Source organism: Eubalaena glacialis, chromosome 3 (genome assembly GCF_028564815.1).
Source record: "Eubalaena glacialis isolate mEubGla1 chromosome 3, mEubGla1.1.hap2.+ XY, whole genome shotgun sequence".
NCBI classification, from domain to species: Eukaryota; Metazoa; Chordata; class Mammalia; order Artiodactyla; family Balaenidae; genus Eubalaena; species Eubalaena glacialis.
Genome location: NC_083718.1, coordinates 163,147,116 through 163,170,833, shown reverse-complemented (window position 1 = coordinate 163,170,833; position 23,718 = coordinate 163,147,116). Strand labels below are relative to the sequence as shown.

The following is a 23,718-nucleotide window of genomic DNA, read 5'->3' as shown; positions in this document are numbered from 1 at the left end:
CCCTCCCCATCCTCCCACGGCCCTGCTCACTAGTGCAGCTCAAGGGGAAACTTTTTGGGGTTTGTCTCCTCACTGGGAAGCCTTGAGCAAGCATTTGGCCCTCTTTAAAAAAAAAAAAAAATTTTTTTTTCTCACTTAAGAAAATATTACACGTATGTCAGGGACACTCTTGAAAATCAAAAGCAGAATACAAACACACACCATCTCACCACATGGAGACAACCAGTGTTAATAATTCCTTCCAGGCTTCTTTCCTTAGCACATTCCTATCGGTCTCTTTATATAATATATGGGTATTCTACAAAGTTAGGATCGTACTCTATGCGCTGCTTGGTGATCTGAATTATTCAATCTATGACATATTTTGAACATTTCTGTTATTAAATATTCTTTGGGAACATAGTTTGCAGTAGCACTCCATCCCTTGACTTCTGCCTTAGTTTTGTCACTTACAAACCAGGGCTCACTATTCCTTCCCCGGAGGGCAGGTGTGGGCCCCCCGATCCTGTCACCTGCAGCCCTGGCCCAGCATCGGGAAGGCAGGGAGCCAGGGCACGGCCACCAGGCTGGCCATTAGCCCAGAACACCTGGACCAGGCACCTCAGCTCTGAGGCTCAGGTCACCACCTGCACAAGGGTCAGAGGTGATTACCGTGCAGCAGCTTCTGGGGAAGCCCTTACACAGGACAGGGTGAGCAATCGGCCCCTGATGACCCCCCAACCAGCCTCTCTGGCCAGTCCACGGGTCCCACCTTCCCAGGGCAATCAGGGAGGTCCAGTGACAAAGTCCCCCCGCCCCCACCCTGCCCTTGTTTCACAAGGGCTTTGTGACCAGTCTTCCCTCCTGGGGCCTCAGGCCAGCCTGCTCCCCATCCCCACATCATCCCTAGGGCCAGCCATGCTGACTCTGAGTACTTCACACACATTCCCTTGTCTCCTGGACATCACACCAGCCCCGAGTGGCTGGCATTCTCCTGGCCTCACTGCTGTGTGTTCTGACAGCCACAGCTGACCACCAGTGAGAGGGACACCTCTGTTAAGTAGTGAAGGCCCCAGCCAGGAATACTGCAGCAGTGGATCCCAGCCACGGGAGTGGATCCCAGCCAGCCAAAGGGGACGAAGCCCCACCTGAAGGCAGAGAGCCAGGCTGGCACAGGGCGGCAGAGGGAGGCCTAGCATCCATCCCTCCGCAGGAACTGACCTGGGGGCACTGCGGCCAGCAGGCTGCCCCACCCCCCCGACTCAACCTGATCTCAGCCCAAAATGAGAACACAGGCTGACCAGCCCAGCCCAGCAGTTTCTGAATGTTGAGACTCGATGCAGACAGCCACTTGCAGGCGGCAGGGGAGCAGGTGGCAGCCCTGGAGGAGGCTTCTGGTGACTGAGCACCTGACGGGGCTCAGCCTCGGCACGGTGGGCTGCTGTGAGGTGGCCTGGCCGGCCAAACACTGGTGGAGGCGAGAGGCGAGCCTAGAGCAGGTGACAAACCGCAGCATCAGAGCTCAACTACCAGGTGCGACTGGGGGCGGGGCAGGAACCGCCTCTGGCTTCTTGTACCTCCCCAGCACCAAGCTCACGGCCTGGCAAAAGAAGGGCCCTGGACTCTGCTGTAATACAATTCTGACTATTGGTTCAACGAATGAACAATAAGTGAACGGGCCGCTGAGACTGACCACTGTGCCCATTAGACTCAAGACCAGCAGGTGTGAGGGCAGGAACGGAGCCTGGCTCACCCACCTCGCCTGCCTGGCAGCAGGTGAGAGACAGGAGACAGAGGCACTTCGGCAGCAGCTCTGACCTCTGCTGCCCTGCAGTGGTCTGACAAGGGTGTGCCTTCTGGGCCAGCCTGGAGGGGAGGGAAGCAGCAAGGGAGGTGCTACGGTCTGTCATCCGTTGCAGCAGGACACGTCAGTCACAGGCGCAACCTCTGAAAACACCTGGGACCTGGCTGTGTGGCAGCAGTACAAGAACTAGGATTGATTTTACCGGAAGATACAGCCAAGATCCACACAGGTGGGCCCAGGAGAGGCCCTGGCCTGGAAAGGGCACGCACAGCCGTCCACGGTAGGGAGGGCAGCACCCTGGCCCACGGCCCCACTTGGGGAAGAGCCAGAGGCGGCCCAGGCCGTGCCTGCAGAGGAGCTGCCCCACGCTGACCCCAAGGAAGGGCCAGGACACAAAGCCCTGCTTGCTGCAAACGGGACACCTTGGCTGCCGGTTCCCCGGTCTGACAGCTCCCCTCTCACACGTACTCCCCACAGTCGGAGATGATGACCTTCTGCTTGGGTTTCCCGTCCTTGCTGCCCTGGGCCTTTGCAGGCAAAACAGAAGAAGAGGAATCAGGGGAGGGAGGGAGGGTGGAGAGGAAAGGGCAGCTCAGGATACCCGCCCCGCCCACCCCCCCCAGCAGCAGCAGCCGTGGCCTCTCTCTCCAGGCCCCGGAGCCCCCGCTCCTGCCCTCCCACACGGCTGTGCCCCGGGGGCCCGGGTGGCCGCCCACCTCAATCTGCCGCAAGACATCCAGGCCTTCCGTGATCTCCCCAAATACCACGTGCTTGCCATCCAGCCAATCCGTCTTGTCACATGTCAGGAAGAACTGGGAGCCGTTGGTGTTTGGGCCAGAGTTGGCCATGGAGAGCAGGCCTGGGGGAGAGAACGACCACGTCGGCCCCCTCCACCCTGCTCCTGGCCCTCAGGACGTCTGGTAGTAGAGGGAGGAGCGTAAATGCTGCTGGGATGTCTGGCCCCCAGAGGATGCCTGCGCACACTGCTGTCAGCCTTTCAGTCAGGCAGGCTCAGACTCCGGGACGTACAGAGTCTTGGATGCCTTGTCTTCCACTCAACTGATAGTCAATGAAACACTAAGCATGGTTGTTCCAATCATTTTATACTGGTTTGTCCTTTCATTAATTCATTCAACAAATACTTATTACTTCATGACCAGGCACCTGTTGAACCCTGGGGACACTGGTCCCAGCCCTGGTGGAGACCACAGTCTAGCGGAAAAGAGTCACTCACAAGTTAAATATTGATTCATCTCAGGAATGTAAGCTTGGTTTAATATCCAGAAACCAATGTAATAAACCATATCAATAGAATAAAGGACAAAAACCACATAATAATCTCAATAGATGCAGGAAAAAAATCCAACACCTTTTCATGATAAAAACACCCAACAAACTAGGAATAAAAGGAAACTTCCTTAATCTGATAAAGGATATCTACAAAAAAACACATAGTTTTCCAATTCTAGGTATATACTTAAGAGAAATAAAAACATACATCCACACAAAAACCTATATATGAATGTTCACAGCAGCATCATAATAGCCAAAAAATAGAAACAACCCAAATGTCCATCAACTTATGAATAAATAAACTGCGGTATATCCATAAGTGGAATATTAATTGGCAATAAAAAAGAATGAAATACTGATACACGCTATATTGTAGATGAACATTTTTAAAAACATTATGCTAAGTGAAAGAAGCCAGTCACAAAAGCCTGCAATTGTATGATTATGTTTACATTAAATGCCCATAATAGGCAAATCCACAAAGACAGAAAGTAGGTTAGTGTTTGCCTAGGGCCGGGGGACAAGGGGATTAGGGAATGACTGCTAAAGAGTGTGGGGTTTCTTTTTGGGAGTGATGAAAACACTCTAAAATTATATGTGGGGATGGCTACATGACTATGTGAATTCATTAGAAACCACTGAAATGTATACTTTATTTTTATTTTTTGGCCACACCACGCAGCATGCGGGATCTTAGCTCCCCAACCAGGGATCGAACTCACACACCCTGCATTGGGAGCGCGGAGTCTTAACCACTGGACCACCAGGGAAGTCCCGAAATGTATACTTTAAATGGGTGAACTGAATGGTATGTGAATTCTATCTCAATGAAACTGTTAAAAAAAAAAGATAATTATGCTCTGAAATAGTGAAGCCTAGTGGCAGAGACGTTTGCTCAGTGAATGAGAGCACAAAAGACAGTCACCTCAGACAGACACACACACACTGGTGACAGTATCACAGAAGGCTTTCTGGAGGAAGTGACATCCGAGTTCAGTCTAAAAGGCCCAGGTTTGGCAGGGGCTGAAGGAGTGTAGCATGAGGAGCTGCAGTTCATCTGTGGCAACAAGAAACCCCACCCCTCATGGCTGGGCCTCTAGAACGTGTGCTCCCTTCAAATGGGGACTGAGTCCCACTCTACTTTCAGGCCGGAGTTGATCAGGGTGCCTGACACATAATGGACTGGCCCTGTGAATATCTGTTTTAAATATTTAAATATTTACTGCAGGTTTACTATGTGTCAGACACTGTTCCAGAATACAATGGTGAACAAGAAAGACTAAGTCCTGCCCTCATGAGGCTGACATTCTCAGGAGAAATAAGACAATAAATAAGTAAAAGAGTAAATTTATAATATGATTTCAGGTAACCAGTGCGTGAAGAAAAATGAAGCTGATTAAAAAGAAGAGCGAGATGGTAGGAAAGCCCATTTGAGACAGAGAGGCAAGGGCAGGCTTCTTGGGCTAGACGACCTGTGGGCGATGCCCAGAGGAGATGAGGGGTGAAGCCTGTGGGTGCTGGAGGAGGAAGCCTCCAGGAGAGGAGCCGGCACCTGCCACGGCCCTGCGGGCAGTGAGCTCTGGGTGTCTGAGGAACAGCCAGACTGCAGTGGGGGCACAGAGGGCGGGCTGCACAGTCCATGAGCTTGGAGAGGGGCCAGGACCCAGGTCAGCCGGCCTGTAGGACCAGATGCTACACGAGATGCGCCACGGGGGCGTTGTCAGCAGGAGAGCAACGTGATGAGAGTTACTCTTAAAAAGGACTGCTCTGACCATCTTGCAGAGATTAGACTCTGCGGGGGAAGAGGCAAGAGTGGAAGGAGGGAGACGAGCTCGGGGACGCTGGTGGTGCTGGAGGAAGGTGAAGAGCAGCTGCACCGGGAGGTGAACTAAAGACAGATGGACCTGCCATCCAGGAGACAGAGGAGGGGGGCAAGGATGAGTCCTAAGCTTCTGACCAAGCAGCCGGGTAGACGGCGGCTGAAACAGGGGAGATGGGGAGGAAGCGCTCAGGGGTGAAGAGCAAGAGCTGCTTGGGCACGTGAGGTCTGCGACCCCGCTGGGATGTCCAGGGAAGACAGCGGGAGGGCAGCAGCGACACGTACATGGGGGCGGGAGAAATTCAGCAGACAGGAGGGAAAGCCCCGGGACGGACAGGATTGTCTAGGGCAGTGACTCTAAATAGGGTAATGCTGCCCCCTCGAGGCTACTTGGAAAGTTCAAGGCATGGTTTTGGTTGTCAGTAATACTGGGGAGGAAGCAGGCATGTCCTGCAATGTCCCACCTAATGAAGAATTATTCTAAATCCTCTTAGACTTTCAATGCCCAGACAAACATTCATGCAGATGACAAATATCTGTTTATAGTGATCTAAGCCTAGAACCTAACTCCATTTTACATGTAAATCCAAAGATTTATTATGTCGAATTTTTTCAGAAATGGACCTACCACATAAACTGAGGGAAGAGTCACTTTCTTTTTGTTCAGAATATTACCAAGAGATTTTCACTGTTTCAGAAAATCATGTTGCCGTGACTCTGGTGACATGATACGCCAGTGTCAGTCAGTCCACGTTGCTAACCTGCTCCAGGCAGAAGTGCATGTGTTTAAATATTCCATACATGCGGTTGTGTCCAAGCATCTAAATATCGAAATGCATATTATTTTATTCTAAATTACTTTCCTTTATGTTATAATACTACTTTTTAAAAATTAGGTATTGGCAGGATATATTAGCTGTGACTTTCATTTCAGCATATAGTAAAGTATCAGTTCTAAGAGGTGGGCACGAGGCTAATGCGTTAAGAACCGTTAAGTAAAGAGTAAGTGTAGACAGAGAAGAAAAACCAGGGCTGAGCTTTGAGTCCCTCTAACAACTTGGAGGTGGGAGGGGGAGAAAGGAAAGGAGACTGAAGAGGAGCAGCCTATGAGGCACAACGAGAACGGAAGATGAGGTGCTCTGCCAGCAAGTGAAGAAAGGGGCTCAGGAAGGGCGTGATTCATAGTATCAAGTGCTACTGAGAGGTGGAAAAAGAGGGCGGAGGCTTGGCTGCTGGCAAGATGGAGGCTGCTGGCATCTTCAACGAGAGCAAGGCGTGGTGGGGAAGAAAGTCTCACTGGAGGGGGCGGAGGAAAGAAACAGAGGCCATGAGCCTACACAACTCTGAAGAAGTTTTGCTAAAAAGGGACCAGCGAATTAACGTGGCAGCTGGAGGGGGAACACAGGGTCGAGGGAGAGTTATTTTATTTCTTTAAAGGCTGGCAGCACTGCAGCATGAGGGAGACTGGAGGATGCAGTAAAGGGAGGGGAGGACCCAGGGTCTGATGGGAACTGGGAAGAAGAGCACAGCAGATCTTTCTCATTGTTCCTATTGCTCAGTGAGATAAGAAGCAAGATCATTAGCTGGGAGGGAGAGTGGAGGGGGCAACGCTGGAGGTCTGAGGCTCGAGGAAAAGGAGTGTTTTCTTCTCAGACTGCGGATAAGGATCAAGCAGCGATCTGCGAGGACTGCTGGGCTGTGCTCCTCAACCCGAAGGGCATCAGGTGTGTGGGCATGTGCTTTTCTCCAGTACATGGGAGTTTTGTACCAGGTGAGCAGGAGAGAGCAAGAAAAAGGCAGTGCGGCTGGAAGGCAAGAGTGAGGGAAGCACAGCTGGTGATGGAGCCTGGGATATGAGGAGGCAGACGCAAACAAACGGCAGTGTTTTGGGCGTGGGGGAGGGGAGGGGCTGGACCATGACTGGGCGAGCGGATGATACATTTCAACTATAAATACCTCGGAAAGGACATTACCGTGACCACGATGAAACCTGAATATGCACTGTAGGTGACAGTACTGTACCAGTGTTAATTTTCTGCTTTTGATAACTATATATTGTGGTAATACTAAAAATGCCCTTGTTCTTAGGAAATAACACAATGAGGTATTTAGTGGTGAAAGTGCGTGAGGTCTCTGACTTACTCTCAAACGGCTGCCCCCAAATAGACACTGTCTATAAATATATACAGAAAGAGACTAGAATAAGTGGGGAACGATGGTCACCAGTAAACAGCTGGTGATGTGGGTGAACGGCATATAAAGGTTTACAGGCAGGGGCTCCTTGTTCTGTTCCGGTAAGTTTTTGGGAAACTTGAAATTATATAAAATAAAAAGTTACAGAAACAGTAACAACACATCACTGTAGCAGCAAGACCAGGCTATATGCCTCTTCCACTTAAAAGGAGGCAAGCGTGAACTTGAGTAAGTCAAAATAAGAAACAAAAAAACCCTTAGAAGCCTAAAGCTCTAGCCAGGCTGAACACCTCTCCTCTGTGCACTGGGTGGCAGTGTGGAGGAGACCGGAACCACAGCCCATTCCTCCCCCTGCTCAGCCATCTGGCCCCGGCCCGGCCCACCGATCACCACCCACCGATCGGGTCCCACCTGGTCCCGTGTGTTTGAGGATGAAGTTTTCATCGTCAAACTTTCCCATAGATAGACTTGCCCCCGGTGCTGCTGTGGTTGGTGAAATCGCCGCCCTGGCACATGAACTGGGGGATGATGCGGTGGAAGCTGCTGCCCTTGAAGCCAAAGCCCTTCTCGTGGGTGCACAGGCAGCGGAAATTCTCTGGGGCCGAGAAAGGAAAAGGTGCCAGGGTTAAAAATATCTAACTGGATAGTTAAACCTCTAGCTCTCAGAATCTAAGAAAGTATATATTACCTTCACTTGAAGTAAACGTTTACTAGTGGTACGGCACACAAAGAGACTGAACAGACCAGGGGAATAGAACAGACAGTGCAGAAACAGACCAAGGTACATATAATTCAGTATTTCATAAAAGTTGTCATCTTAAAATCGTTCGGGCAAAAATGGACATTTTCTAAAATGGTGCTGGGACATATGAACAAACATTTGAAAAAAGGTGAAGTTGGATTTACAACTTACCTCACTGCAAGAATAAACTCCAAATGGATCAGATATCTAAATGTAAAGAAAAAAATTAATTATCGGTACTAGAGGACAACATGGGTTGGATTCTTCTATAACCTGGGTGTAAGGAAGGACTTTCCAACTATCACTCAAAATCCAGGGGCAATTAAAAAAAAAAATTCAACAACTTTTGCATGGCAAAAAAACCATAAACAAAGTAAAAACAACAACAAAAAATGACAAACTGGGAGAAATATTCATTGGCAACATATATCACAGAAAATCTAATATTCCCATATATGAAGAACTCTTAAAAACTGGAAGGAAAAAAAAGATCAAACTTAACAGAAAAAGCGACAGAAGACATAAAAAAATCATTTTGGGGGGACAGTTTTTGTTATAAGTCATTAAATATATAAAAAGATATTCTTTGACAATCATAATAAGAAAAACGTAAATTAAAACTATCAATACTTTGAGACTCCATTTCTTGCCTATCAGACTGGCCAAAATTCAAAAACTTAAAAACACAATCTGTGAGTGAAGCCAGGGAAACAGGTATTCCCACACATTACTAGAGGGAATGCAAAATGATACCTATTTGTAGGAGAATTTGGCAATATCTAACAAAACTACCTGTGCATTTACCCTTTGACCCAGTAACCCTACTTTTAGGAATGACCCTGAAGATATACCTCCAAAGATATGAAATCCACATACACATTATTTGTAACCGCAGTATAATGGAAACAACCTAAATGCCCGTGCATCAGAATCTTGTTGAATAAACTATGGTATGTCCACCTTGTGAAGTATTATGAACAAGAATAGGAGATCTCTGTGAACTGATACAGAGTGATTTCCAGAATATGTTGTTTAGTGAAAAAAGCAAAGTGCAAAAGAGAATACACAATATGCTACATGTTGTGAAAGAAGGAAGGAAATAAGGAAATATTCCTATATCTGTTCATTTTTGCAAAAGGAAACAAAAGGAGGATTAACCAGGAACTAATGAAATTGGTTACTCATAGAAGGTGGGTGGGAATAGGGGCAGAGGGAGTGGGAGGGAGTGACACAACTCCATGTGTGCCTCTTGGTATAGTTTTGATTTCTGAAGCCTGTCAGTGTTTATTCAAAAAATAAAACTAAATCAATAAGGCTGGGGGTGGGGGTGGAACCCCTAAAATGGAACACAAAGAGAAACGAGTGAGAACTTAAGTTAAATGGATAACTTAGCCATACAGAAGGAAAGAAAGGAATCTAAGAACTCTTTGAACACAGTATTTGGACTCTTTACAGACTGAAGAAAAAGAACTGCAAAAAAAATTGTTTGTTGGTAGTGGTACAATTGTAGCAATTCTGAAACTATTTTGTACTGTAGGATTCAACAGTATGTGAATATACTGATGTTACTGGGAGCCAAGGCTCTCGCTGTGGGAGAAAGGAGATATAAATATGTAGTATTAGACAGAAATTAGAGTATCAGTATGAATTCATGACTTAAAGATACACACACACACACTTCCTATTGAAAGGCTGAAAGGGCCTAGGATCAATGACATCCCAGAAGCAGTGTACCTACCCAGGATCCAGATCTTGATTTCTAATTATTATTTCCTACTAAAAGGAACAGGAGCTTCTTGGAGAAATGGCTGATTCCAGGGTCAGAGCAGAGAGAGTACCAGATAAGCCCAGATCTTTTTATTGTACCAGAAAGTAAGGAAATGCTCAAAAAATGAGTGTCAAATGGATATGATATAGGAACAGACTTGAGGAGGCTCCTGATGGCCAAACTTTGGACAGTCTGAGCAACTGACAAGTGAGTGAGTATAATGGAGTAGAATATGAATAAAAAGACTCATGAGTGCACACTAACACACGGACTACTAACGCAAAACAAATAAAGGGGGAAGGAAGAAGAGAAAGCTCTTATTCATAGCAGAAGGCTAATTAGAATAAATGTAGAAATGCTAATGTTTTTAACACAGAGGGAGCAATAATTAGAAAATGACCATCACGGTAATAATTGACTTAGTCTAGAATCAAAAACAGAATACCAAAAATCACCAGGTGAAAAGTCTTGAAGTTCTCCTTAAAAGTCACTTATCAATTGCAAAGGGGAATAAAAGTACCTTGTGAGTGGGAAAAACTGGCAGACACAACCTTAACCAAGTAACCCTCACCAGTAATGGAAAAATCAACATTAGTGACAGGGAGAAAGACATGTCACTTCTGGAGTACTGCAAAGAATACCAAAAATAACCTGAATCTAATCATGAGGAAACAAACTCAAATGAGGAACATTCTATAGAACAACTGGCCTGGAGTCTTCAAAAATGACAATGTCATAAAAGACAAAGGCTGAGGAACAGTCCCAGATTAAAGGAGATTAAACTGACACAACAAACACAGTGCATGATTCTAGATTAGGGGGAGAAAGGTTTCTATGAAGGACAGTATTAGGATATCAGAAATGATATCCTGGGGACTTCCCTGGCGGTCCAGTGGTTAAGACTCCGTGCTCCCAATGCAGGGGGCACAGGTTTGATCCTTGGTCGGGGAACTAAGATCCTGCATGCTGAATGGCTCGGCCAAAAAAAAAAACCAGATTTCCTGTAAGGACAGCCCTAAATCAGTGCTCATTAGCGAGTGCTATGTCCCTGGGGGTCCAGGAACCAAGAAGTAGAAGCTGGAGTGGTCCTGGTTACCATCACTCCTGTTACTTTCCATCCCTGCAACTCAAGCCTCTGTGGGTCTACAGGTCCTGGCTCCTAGAGGGCACACCTTCACCAGTGGAGACAACCAGACTCCCATTACACTTTAAGCTACGCCACTGGGTGATCACTTCAGGCTCCTTGTGCCAGGAGACAAGCAGGTAAGAAAAGGAGTCATCATCTTGGCGGGATTCTTGACCTTGGTCTTTAGGAGGTAGGTCTGCTGTTACACAACAGGGCTGGTCAGAATATGTTTGGGGGACCCATGGGACCTCTCTTGTACTCCCCTGCCCAATCTTGATGGGCAGCCATGGCCTGGGAAGGGCACAATGACCAGGAGCTCAAATCCCCTTGGATAAAGGTCTAGGTCACCTCATCAGGTAAGCCATGTAGACAAGCAGAGAAGCCAGCTGAGGTGAGGGTGAGACGAATCTGGAATAAAGTAGAGGAGGGAGATGACAAGTATCGTTTGTGGTTCTGAGACCAAGAGCAGCAATGGGATTATAGTTCCATTAACATTCCTCTAAAAATTTCCCCAGAAAAAGAGACCAACCAGAGTCCTGGAGGAGCCGTTCCCAGGTGAAGGAAGCGGATCTGAGTTGCGAGATGGGTGGACTGCAGTGGATGCTGCGGTTAAGCCCACAGATCCTCTCCAAGACCAAGACCCGCATTCCCTCACCCCTGCACCTCCCAGGAGTGTTGGATGCTACCAGCCCCAGGATGGGTCCCATCCAGGAAATGCCTTTGGCCAAAGAGAGCTGCTTCACCACTCCTGGGAATCAGCCAGAATTCATGACTGGTCCATGTGAAGGTACAAAAGCCTGGCCCCCTGGCCTAAAATTCAGAGCTGGACATTCTGGAAGGATATCCAAGCTCCCAAACTCCCCATGGGGTCAGCTGAGGTCTCTGTGTGACTGCAAGGCTGTTCAATTACTCTATTTTTGCCCCATCTACTCCACTCATTCTTTTACAGAAGTTGTTCCTGAGATCACTCCCCAATAAACTTTCTGCATCCACCTCTCCATGAGTCTGTTTCCCAGCAAAACTGACCTATAACAGCCAAAAACTGAGAAAAATCAAGTAGCAGTAACATGAATATATTTTTCAGAGATACAGCAATAAAAGTCAAAATAATCACCTAAAAGAAAAGAATGTTGCCTCTGGCAGGGCAGAAAAATTATGACGATGGGGGAGCAGAAGAATGTCATGTCTTGTAACAAACTCCAAAGAACAATTTTCTTTAAACTGTATGCAATTATGACTTTGACAAGCATTAAAAAAAAAAAAAAGCTAGATTGAAACAAACAAAAAAAGGATCATAGGTAAAAAGAGTAATTATGAATATTTAAGGAAATAGGCAACGTACAACAACTGTCAATAGTAGTTACCTCTGGGAGATGGGCTGGAGATAGTGAGGAGAAAAATTTTAGCTTTTAATTTATAACTTAAAAATTGTAACCTTCCAGGGGAGAAACCTGGCAGAGATCTCCTTAACCAAGTGGTCAAAGTTAACATCACAAACATTGGAACTGACCTCGAGTACTTCCTCATATGATGCACTAACAAGGAAACAACGTTCTTCTGCGGTATTCCTGCCGAAACACATAATCTAAGTCTAATCACGCGGAAGTACCAGGCAAAGACAAACCGAGAAACAATCTTAGAAACAACTGGCCTGTCTCTTCAAAGATGTCAAGATCAAGAAAGACAACAAAAAACTGAGAAACTGTTAACAAATAAAAGGAGACTAAAGAGACCCACCCACTAAATGCAATGTGTGACTCCTTGTCAAGGAACAGAAATTGTTAACATTACTATAAAGAACAATATTGGGATAAGTGATGAAATTTGAATATGACCTGAAGATTAGTTAATAGTGTTGTACTGATGTTAAATTTCCTGATTTTGATAGCTGTACTATGATTATGTAAGAGAATATTCTTGTTCTGAGGAAATTCATACTGAAGAATGATGTATGTCTTCAACTTCCTCTCAACTAGTATGGGGGTAAAAAAATACACGTATGTATGTATGTATATAAACAAAATGATAAAGCATAAGGGCAAAAAAGTAAATTAATCAACAGTTAAAGGACATATGAGAGTTCCTTGTAGTATTCGTATAGAATTCTTATTCTTTCTATCTGTAAATTTGAAAATATATCAAAAAATTATTTTAAAAAAAACCAATAAAACCAAATGGGAGAGTAATTAAAACAAATCACAAAACTTTCAACTGCTTACTCTTTCTAACAGTCCTAAGCCTTTATGGAATTTCGAAAATGCCTGTTCTGGGAGTTCCCTGGCGGTCCAGTGGTTAGTACTCCATGCTTCCACTGCAGGGGGCATGCGTCCGATCCCTGGTCGGGGAACTAAGATCCCACAAGCCATGTGGCGTGGCAAAAAAAAGAAAGAAAAGCCTGTTCTGCCTCATTTGTCACTAGATGCTGGGATCTAAGATGCCTCAGATAGACTCAGGTAGAAATAGTCAAGGGCCCAGGAGTCCAGGCAGCTTCCTCAGCCACTAGCTTCCCGGCCATCCTGACCAGAGTCCTGCTCACCTGCTGTCATGGGAACGACGTCTGAACGCAGGAGCATCTGGATGCGGCCTACTGGCTTGTTCCTGACCTTGATGTCCATGTACATCTGAGGGTTTAACTGGGCCTTTTTTACGGCGGGCTCTCTCTAGACGCAGGAGAAATGGCCAGGTTAGAGAGAACAGCCTGACTCCCCGACTAGGAGAGCGAGTGTTCTTCTGAAGACACCCCAGAACCCACTGTAGCGAGTGGGCTGAGCAAGGCACCAACAGGGAAGGCCTTGGGCCCTGATGGGGCTGCAGAAGGCGGAGGCCACGGCCACGGCCCCCAGCTGGACACCCAGTGACAGGAGACCTCAGCACCCTCTACCCGGAGCCCCACCCCTCAGGCATTTTATCTCATCTCACTGCCTCAGACACGTCAGCTTGCTCCGCCTTCACCCTCCCCTGCAGTCACAGAACAACGCTTTTCTGGCCCAAAACACACAACTCTCAACAACTTCAAGCCCCAGTTCAAGCCCACCCACCTTAGTCAGTTAAACGGACCCACTTCTGCAACACCACCCCCTTCCACTACGCTTGGCCCTGTGTATCCACAGGCTGGCTGCAGTGGAAGCAAGGAGGGCCTAAGTGCTCAGGAGACAGTGGAGGAAGTTGGGCCTTGCTTAGTGCTCCAAATGGACAAGGCTGATTAGACGATAAAACATTCAATAGAAACCTTCCCATCTGTTTGACAGAGAAAACTCTACTGTCTCTGTCTGACCTCTTTGTAGTGTGGATTAGGTCAACACGTAGGTATGAGCTCTCAGGCCAAGCCCTAGGTTATTAAATAAAATAGGGCTTCTGCCCTTGAAGGACTGGCTACTCAGTGAGGGAGGGGCAGCCACAACTGTGAGAGGCACACAGATCCTAGAGTCCCACAGCCTTGGTTCAAACCTCAGCCCCACCACTTCTGAGCTATGTAACATCCACAAGTTATTCGACCTCACTGTGCCCTAGTTTCGTCACCTAGACTTGGGGATAATAATAGTACTTACCTCAAAGGACTGCCAATAGGATTAAATATTTGTAAAGCCATTAGTGCCCGGCAAAGAGTAAGCAATATTTAAAATAGGTTAAATAAGTAATGTCAAAACAATGCAGTAAATGCTAGGATAGCAGGTCCCATGGAAGCCCAGAGGCCATGCAAGCCCAGAAGGGAGGGATGAAAGGTGAGTAGGAATTAGCCAGATTAAGTTGGAAAGGTCATTTTAGGCAAAGGAACTGCTTATGCAAAAACACAAGAGATTTGGGAACTCCCTGTCAGTCCAGTGGTTAGGATTCTGCGCTTTCACTGTAGAGGGAGCAGGTTCAATCCCTGGTCCGGGAACTAAGATCCTGCAAGCCACGCAGCGTGGCCAAATTTAATAAAACAAAACAACACATGAGATTTGTAGGTAACTATAAATTTGTAGATAACTACAGATTTATAGGTAACTATAGTCTCTTGTTTCCTAGAATGTAAAATGGGGCTACAATATAAAGAGATGAGCAGGGTCAGAACATGGAGAGCCCTTCTGTGCCTCTGATGTAGCCCAGACTCAATCCTATACATGAGAGAGGTCCTTAAAATGCTTGTGGAGAGCAATTATCCTCAGATCCATCCTTCAGAAAGCTCCTCCTGGTTACTCAGATCAGGAGGAAGCAGGCCTGTGACACAGAGACCAGTTAGGAAGCTACTATCATTATTCACAGGACAGAAGATGGAGGCTAAACCAAGATAATGCAGTAGGAACAAACAGGAGAGGAAAGAGCCAGGAAGACTTAAAAGATAAAATAAGCAGAATATGGCAACGCATCATGTGTGAATTAAAATAAACTGCAGCTTCTGGTTTGAGTGACCAGAAGGCAGCAAAATTAGCTAAAATCGGGCACACGGGGAGACCAGAGTGAAAGGAAAGAGGAAATCCACTTGGGATGTGCTTTGTTTATTTATGGTGACTGCGAGACATTCAGGCAGAAATATGTGAAACCCAGGAGACAGGTCAGGGCTAGGACTAGAGATAAAGAAATCACCAGAACCCTGCCTGAGTGGCTGCGATAATCTCAGACAAGGGACAAAAGTGGCTGAAATGCACAAGGACAGTGTGGAGAAAGGAGGCGAGCACTACGGAAGGAACTCAGAGAAACACCACTGTGCAAAGGGTGGACAGAGGAGAAGGAGCCCCTGAATTATTCTGAGGAGCAAGGGTCAAGATGTGTGTCAAGAAGCAGGAGAAAGCGCCCAGGCATGGGGAGCCCTGGACCTGGGGAAGGGGCCTCTGTGGAATCAGGGTAGGAGCAGGAAGACAGGGAGCCTGGAGCCAAAGTCTTCAGTGACGGAGCGGGAAAGATCGGTGGATGACGGGTCCTGGTGGTGTCCTTTCTCATCTGAGATACCCCCTCGTTGAACAGCCGTCACAAATCGACACCAAGCACACATAAGGCACTTCTCACCCAGTGCCCTACAAGGACAAGACACCCACAGTTTCTCCATTCAATTCCCCCAACACCACCCACAGCAGAAGTGTGCTGGGTGCAGAGCGCCAGCCTCTCTGGAAGCGCAGCCTGCAATCTCACCTCCTGGGTTTCCACTTTGGGAAGCTCTGACCCTTCTTCCTCTTTCCTCTCTTCAAGAGTCTTCCTAGAAAACTTTTTCAACCAGTCATCATGTGACCAAAGTGAAAGGAAAGAATCAAACAGATGTTAAGAAACTCAAGCTACCAGCCAACTGCTCATTAGCCACGTCCAATTCTTTGCTGCTTGGGTCAGCACTACGTGGACGCATAACGTGGACTCACCACATGGACACACGACGTGGCTCTCACAGGCCACAGAAAAGAAGTTACGTCTTAGGAGCTCCCCAGGGCAATGAAAGCTGTCACTGGGAAATGTCAGGCCTTCAAGTCCAGCTCTTAGCAGAGGTGGGTGAGAATAAGGAGGAAGGACTCAGCCGTGTCAAAAGGGAAGTCCCAGCCCTTGTCAAGCCTGGAAGGGCACAGTCTATATCTATGTCCCACAGCAAGACTTTCATGGGGACAAGGCCTCTAGCTTTCTGAGAATCTCAAACACTTTATTTCCTTGGAGGTGCTGCATTCTCTTCTCTACTCTACACCACTCTACTCATGTACACATTACCCCACAGCAGGAAGTAAGACAGGGATAAAAATGCAACAGAGACCACAGTTGAGGACGTGATGGGGTATCTGTGGTTGCCCCCACTTACCTGGTCTGGACAAGCCTTCCTTAATTCTCACTGGTTTGGCCAAATTGACATGGATTGTCCGCCCAAACATTTCAGATTCATTCTGAAAAGAGTGCAATACAACTCAGCTGCTTAAACCTTGTTAGGTTGAAAGAAGACCTGGCAGCCTTCCACTTACTTCTAAGAAGCCTGAGACTTGCTCATGATTAGTCCTAAGTTGGGAGCCTGCAACCCCCAATGGCCAGCTAAGCACAAAGCTCACCACAGAAAGCCCCTGAGCCACCACACAGTTCCTTTATTTCACCACTAACAACAGAAAGGTCTGTGTTGGCATAATCTTTGGATCTGAGCTCAGGACTCTGAAATTAAAAGGGTAAATGCAGTTACCAAGTACCTGAGTCCACCTCAAAAAGACAAGATCAGTACTGAACTGGAAAAAGATAGTATTGCTGACTGTTGAGGGGCATGTTTGATGCAAGAATGACAGAGAACATGGTAACATGGAATAATGTTTAAGAATATTTCAAAATCCAAGAATAACTGATACCAGGAAAAGGTAAGTAGACAGCTTTTTAAAAAAGGTTTGTGGGACTTCCCTCATGGTGCAGTGGTTAGGAATCCGCCTGCCGATGCAGGGGACACGGGTTCGAGCCCTGGTCGGGAAGATCCCACATGCCGCAGAGCAACTAGGCCTGTGCGCCACAACTGCTGAGCCTGCGCTCTAGAGCCCGCAAGCCACAACTACTGAGCCCGCGAGCCACAACTACTGAAGCCCACGTGCCTAGAGCCTGTGCTCCACAACAAGAGAGGCCACCGCAATGAGAAGCCCGGGCACCGCAGCGAAGAGCAGCCCCCGCTCGCCACAACTAGAGAGGGCCAGCGCGCAACAACGAAGACCCAATGCAGCCAAAAATAAATAAATAAATTTATAAAATACTTTAAAAAAAAAAGGTTTGTTTGGGGCCTTTTCATGAAAACTAAAAAAAGAAAGAAAAAAGGATTCCTTAATTTAATAAGATTTAGGTTACAATTATAGCTATGTCTTTGTTCTTAGAAACAGACAAATAAAGTACTAATTTTATTTCTAGCGATTAAGAAAAAATTGAATGATAGCATGAAATAACATCCTTATTTCACATTTAGTCATGAAGAGTGATCATAAAGATTTTTAACAAGGGCAAAAGCATTTAAGGGTTTTATGGCAGGCAAACTAATGGCCTGCCCAAAGATGTCCACCTAGGGACTTCCCTGGTGGTCCAGTGGGTAAGACTCTGCTCTCCCAATGCAGGGGGCCCGGCTTCGACCCCTGGTCAGGGAACCAGATCCCACATGCATGCCGCAACTAAGAAGTCCGCATGCCGCAACTAAAGATCCCACATGCTGCAACTAAACATGTCGCAATGAAGATCCCGCATGCCGCAACTAAGACCCAGTGCAGCCTAAGTAAATAAATAAATATTAAACAAAGATGTCCACCTACTCCCCAGAACCTATGAATATGTGATATTACGTGGCAAAAAGGAATGAAGGTTGCTAGTCAGCTGCCTTTAAAATAAGGATATTATCCTGGATTATTCAGATGGGCCCAATGTAATCACAAGGATCCTCTAAATGTGAAGGGGGAGACAGAGGGCTTTGTTTCAGAGTGATGCGCTGTGAAAAAAACTCACCCTGCCATTGCCAGCTTGAAGATAGAAGGGGCCAAGAGTCAAGGAATATAGCCATTCTCTAGAAGCTGAGAAAAAGGCAAAGAAACATTCTCCCCTAGAGCCCCCAGAAGGAACACAACTCTGCTGAAATCTTCATTTCAGCTCCAAAGTGAGACTCACTTTGGACTTTTGACCTCCAGAACTGTAAGATAACACATTAGTGTTGTTTTTTTTTTTTAAGGTTTGCTTTTTTTTTTTTTTAATTTATTTATTTATGGCTGTGTTGGGTCTTCGTTTCTGTGTGAGGGCTTTCTCTAGTTGCGGCAAGCGGGGGCCACTCTTCATCGCGGTGCGCGGGCCTCTCACTATCGCGGCCTCTCTCGTTGCGGAGCACAGGCTGCAGACGCGCAGGCTCAGTAATTATGGCTCACGGGCCCAGTTGCTCCGCGGCATGTGGGATCTTCCCAGACCAGGGCTCGAACCCGTGTCCCCTGCATTGGCAGGCAGACTCTCAACCACTGCGCCACCAGGGAAGCCCTAGTGTTGTTTTTAAGCCACCAAATTTGTGGTAATTCAGCAACAGGAGTTCAAATCATTTTCTTCTGAAGTACCCAACCTGTCATAATCCTTCTGTAGGTTTTCTCTTTCTCAGTTGTCAATTGGTTTAACTTTATGAGAGCATCACTATTCAATGGCTCAAGAAAGCCTCACATTTTTGACTAGAGCCAACTACAGAAGTTTTCCACAATCCCTTCCATACACTTCATGAGACCCTGCCTCTTATACAAGATTCACCATTTCACCTTGCAGTCAAGTTACACTCTATTTGCAGTATATTGCCCTAGCCTACAGGTTGGCAAACTTTCTATAGAGGGCTAGATAGTAAATATTTTAGGCGTTGTGGGATACATACAGTCTCTGCTGCATGTTCTTCTCCTTTTTTTTTTTTTTCATAACCCTTTAAAAGTATAAAAACCATTTAGCTCATAGGCCATATAAAAAACAGCCTGCAGAATGGATTTGGCCCATAAACTTAGTTTGCTGACTCCTGACATAGATATAAAAATGTCAGGGAGAGATTGGCCAATAAGATGGTTGACATTTATACAAATGTTAAATGGGGAGGATTTCTGAATAAGAATTAATTTTATAAGCAGCCAGTTCCTAGTGAATACTTTCAAATAACGGCAACTTCTGCTTCCTCTATAACCTTGAAACTGTGGAAACTGGAAACACAATATGTGCATCAGGGTCCCACGTAGCACCAAAAAACAGCTTCAGTGAAAAGCAAGATTCTCAGCCATACCATGTTTTTGATAGCTGCTTCGGCATCCTGCCAAAAGAATACAAGGAAAAAGTTGATGTGTGTAGTTCAACTCTTCTTGTAGTTAGCACGCAAATAAAAACTCAGTACCACAAGCTTTGGAAAAAAAGATGCTACTTCCCTTCCTACCGCCTAGATTGTATGTATTTAACAAAGAGCATGTACTAACTGCTTGTTGGAGCTGGTGGTGTAAAGATAGGTGCTCAGGTTATGGAGACAGAATACACACAGGAAATAGGAAACAGCAGTGCCAGGCCAGAAGGCTCAGGGCTCTGCAGGGCCTGTCTTTCACATTCTGACTACATGAAGGGAACTTTGAACCAGGGCTTGTGGGCCTTCCTTCAACCAGAACTTCCTGTCTCTTGGCAACTGTCACCACCAAGCCACTATAGGGGGTTGAATAGTGTCCCCCCAAATTTCAGGTCTATCCAAACCTCAGGATGTGACCCTGTTTAGAAATAGTCTTTGCAGATGAAATTAGTTAAGATGAGGTCATAATGAATTAGGGTGGGCCATAACTCCAATGACTAGTGTCCTTATAAGAAGAGAAGACAGAGAGATACATGCAGTGGAAAAGACCATGTGAAGACGGGGGCAGAGACTGAAGTGATGCAGTTATAAGCCAAAAAAATGCCAAGGATTGCTAGGAAGAGTCAAGGAAAGATTCCTCAGAGGGTCGCGGCCCTGCCAACACCTTGATTTCAGACTTCTAGGCTCCAAGTTATGAGAATAAATTTCTGTTTTTTTAAGCCACAAAGTTTGTAGTAATTTGTATGGCAGCCCCAGAAAATTACTACATCCGCTCAAATGGAGAGTGGCACCTTTTGTAACCAATGACAACAGCAACACTAGTCAAATACTAACCAGGGAAAATTTCTTACCTCTGCCAACTCAGATTCAACAAAAGCAAATCCTTGGTGCTTTTCTATAATAGCAGAAATGGGTAGTTAATATGTGGGCAATAGGAGGAAACATGCCATATCCAGATGCCATTCAAAAAGCGAAAATCTAATTTTTAGATTTTTCTTGGTTTATTCAACAATGCTTCCAGAAATATTAAAGTCATTTTGTGTGTTTTAAATAAACATACTAAATAGTGAACTAAGTTTTTAAATTTTGTAGTATTCAATTCTACCACTACAGAATGGAAGATTTAAGTTACTTTCCAAGCATTTTGGGAATCTTTGTTTACAAGACTTACAGAAAGTAGAAAAAGTTGTCAATCTGTCAATTACTCATTCCAATTGAGCATCAACTGCATACGGAGCACTGACTTCACTACCGGGTTAGGTGACTATTAAAGCACAGTGCTTGGCCTCAGGAAAAAGTTAATTTAGTTGGTGGAGAGCAAGAGCAATAGGAGTTACTAATTTATAGAACTCAGAGGTAGAAGGACCAAAAAGCCAATCTTATCCTTTCATTTAAGCATTGAAGCAATGGAGGCTCAGAGAGTTTAAGTGTCGCACAAAGTTAGTGGCAGGGCTGGGTCTAAAACTCCTATCTTAGAAAATAACAGCCAAGGATCAAATAGAAACGTGCATATAACTGTGACACCAACTGAGGGAAAACTCACCCAGGTGAGCAGAGGCCAAGGCTCCCCTACCGAGGCTAAGCTTGCCCGCTGCCCTCTGCTATTTAAAAGCATAGCTGCCGGGCTTTCCTGGTGGCGCAGTGGTTAAGAATCCGCCTGCCAGTGCAGGGGACACGGGTTCAAGCCCTGGTCCAGGAAGATCCCACATGCTGCGGAACAACTAAGTCCGTGCACCACAACTACTGAGCCTGCGCTCTGGAGCCCACGAGCCACAACTACTGAGCCTGCACGCCTAGAGCCCGTGCTCTGCAACGAGAGAAGCCACTGCAATTAGAAGCCTGTGCACTGCAACAAAGAGGAGCCCCCGCTCGCCACAACTAGAGAAAGCCTGCGTGCAGCAACGAAGACCCAATGCAGCCAAAAATAAATAAATTAAATTAAAAAAAATAAAAACAAAAATAAAAGCATAGCTGCCAAGAAGGGAGGTCTGGTCAACAGGCATGGTGGGGTGATACAACACCCAGACCTTTTAAGATTTTTCTAAGACTATCTTCCTACTGGTTCTTTTTTTTTTGAATTTTATTTTTTTATACAGCAGGTTCTTATTAGTTATCCATTTTATACATATTAGTGTATACATGTCAATCCCAATCTCCCAATTCATCCCACACACACCCCCCGCCACTGGTTCTTACTATATGGTTTATATACTAAATGATCAGAAATCAAAGCCCCCAAATGATTCCAAGGTAGAGAAAGCCTTTCCTCAAATCCAACAAATTGCCAATCTCTGTAAATTTCAGCCCATAACCACACCACCATCCTGGCCTTGCTGTCCTCAGAACATTCTATCACCAAGATCACAGTCACACTGACCTAGAGAGATATCCTCCTGAACTTCAATACATACCAACCGTACGCAGAATATTCATGACTTAAAATGTCTCCTCAAGTTCTTTTCCCGGCATTAGGCAGCTGAATATGAGACACTGAATAAACACCTGTTTCATAATCCAGTGGAATCTGAATATCTGTGATGTCTCCAAAAGGAATAAAAGCAGCACGAAGAACTTTGTCATCCATCTCCTCTGCCAGCCCACCTGCAAAGACACCAAGTGCTTTCTGAACCGATGTCCTCCACACTCTTGGTACGGCTGCTGCAACACCCTGTCAGCAAGACAGCCACAGGGAGGGCAAGGAGGGGTCCCTACAGTCTTTTGGGTATACAAATGACTTGTGAGGTACACTCCTCTCACCATCCCTCTTCAGACCTACATCGAGCCCCTGGTTATTTTGACAGCTTCCTAAATGGGCTGACTGCTTCCAGTTTCTCTCTCTCCACTACACAGCCACTAGAATGATTCCAAGAAAGGGCAAATCCGATTACATCACTGTCCTGCCAAATAGTCTCCAAAAGTTCACCAATGACCACAGGACAGAATCCAAATTCTTAGCATGGCACGTAAGACTTTCAGAACTTGAGCCCTGCCCACCTCTCTAGCCTCTTCTCTCCTTGCTTCCCCAATGCAAACTACTTGCCCCAAGTGCTAGACTGCTTCACCCCTCTGGGCTTTCACTCTCGCTGCTCTCCATTCAAGCAACAGCCTCTTCCAGCTTAGCTACCTGCTTAACTCCTAATCTTTCAAATCTCTGGCCCCTGTGCCTCCAGGAAGCTTGCCCTTACCTCTCTGGATGGAGTGGTCATTTCCCAAAACCCCCAACCCGCCTCTTGTTAACACTGCCATACAGTAGCATCATAGAGTTCACCAACCCACGTAGCGAGGCTATTTCCGTAATTTCCGAACTATTCTTGGAGTTCCTTTACCTAAGGGGGCAGGGCTGCAGAATTTAGGGAATGAATGAGCATGACAGTTTGGGATGCGGTCTGAGGTCGCAATAACAGATCTCACTACCTCCCAGGGTCCAGGGTCAGAGGGGAAAGGGCTCTGGGCAGAGCTAGGGCCAGCAAAGCCATTAGGTCGCAGGTGCTGCTCACAAGCTGAGGGGTAGTCCCCCACAAGAGACCCCGGCCCGGGCTGCCACACGCCGCCTGGGGCCCTGAGTCTGCACCCAGTCCACGCGGCCCCCAACTTGGACTCAGTCCGAGCCCCGCCTCACCCCCACGCCAGCTCACCCAAGTTGAACACCCCTTTGGTGGCAGCCATCTTGCTCCTCGGCTCTTCCGCCGGAAGCCGTTACCTGGGCCCCGCCTACGGCCCCACCCCTTCGGCGGCTGGCGCGCAAGCTCCTACACTGCTCAGGTCCCAGGAAGCGAGGTTTGGAGGGACAGTCTGACGTTAATAGAAGAAACACACATACTCGCATTAACCGCAGACATTAGAAAATAGGGGAACCTACTTTAGATTGGGCCTTTACATCAGTTATTTAAGGTGAAAGCATACCTTGAGAAAAAGGGGGAACCTGCCAAGAGGCACGAACCAGGGAACATTCCAGGGAAAGGGACCGCCTGGGTAAGGCCCTGAGGAAGGACAGCCCGCCAAGTTTCAAGGAAGAAGGGGAAAAAAAAGTGTTGCTGCAGGACAGGGAGGGCAAGTAGAGTAGTTGACCCTGACCAGGTTAAGGTCGCTTCAAGGACTGAAGGATCCACAGAACACTTAGGCCTTCAGCCACTTGGATCTCTGGAAACTTTTCCCACTGCCAGTTGCAGAATCTGAGCTAGTGGACCTGCTTGCAGGATAAACTGACAGTAGGAGATAAGAGGGGACTGGCAAACCCCGAGCAACACAGTCCAAGGG

General features: G+C 46.6%; 1 protein-coding gene across 1 annotated transcript; it reads right to left on the bottom strand.

The window, feature by feature from the left end:
- Positions 1-1,944: 1,944 nt before the first annotated feature.
- LOC133087215 (peptidyl-prolyl cis-trans isomerase E-like) lies at positions 1,945-23,127 on the bottom strand. The gene is given in 12 exon segments (XM_061184019.1): positions 1,945-2,310; positions 2,500-2,642; positions 7,500-7,543; positions 7,545-7,683; positions 13,261-13,384; positions 15,834-15,934; positions 16,480-16,561; positions 19,414-19,440; positions 20,313-20,356; positions 21,964-22,129; positions 22,876-22,961; positions 23,097-23,127. Coding segments are annotated over 12 exon segments (1,056 nt in total). The 3' UTR covers positions 1,945-2,241.
- Between the last annotated feature and the right edge of the window lie 591 nt (positions 23,128-23,718).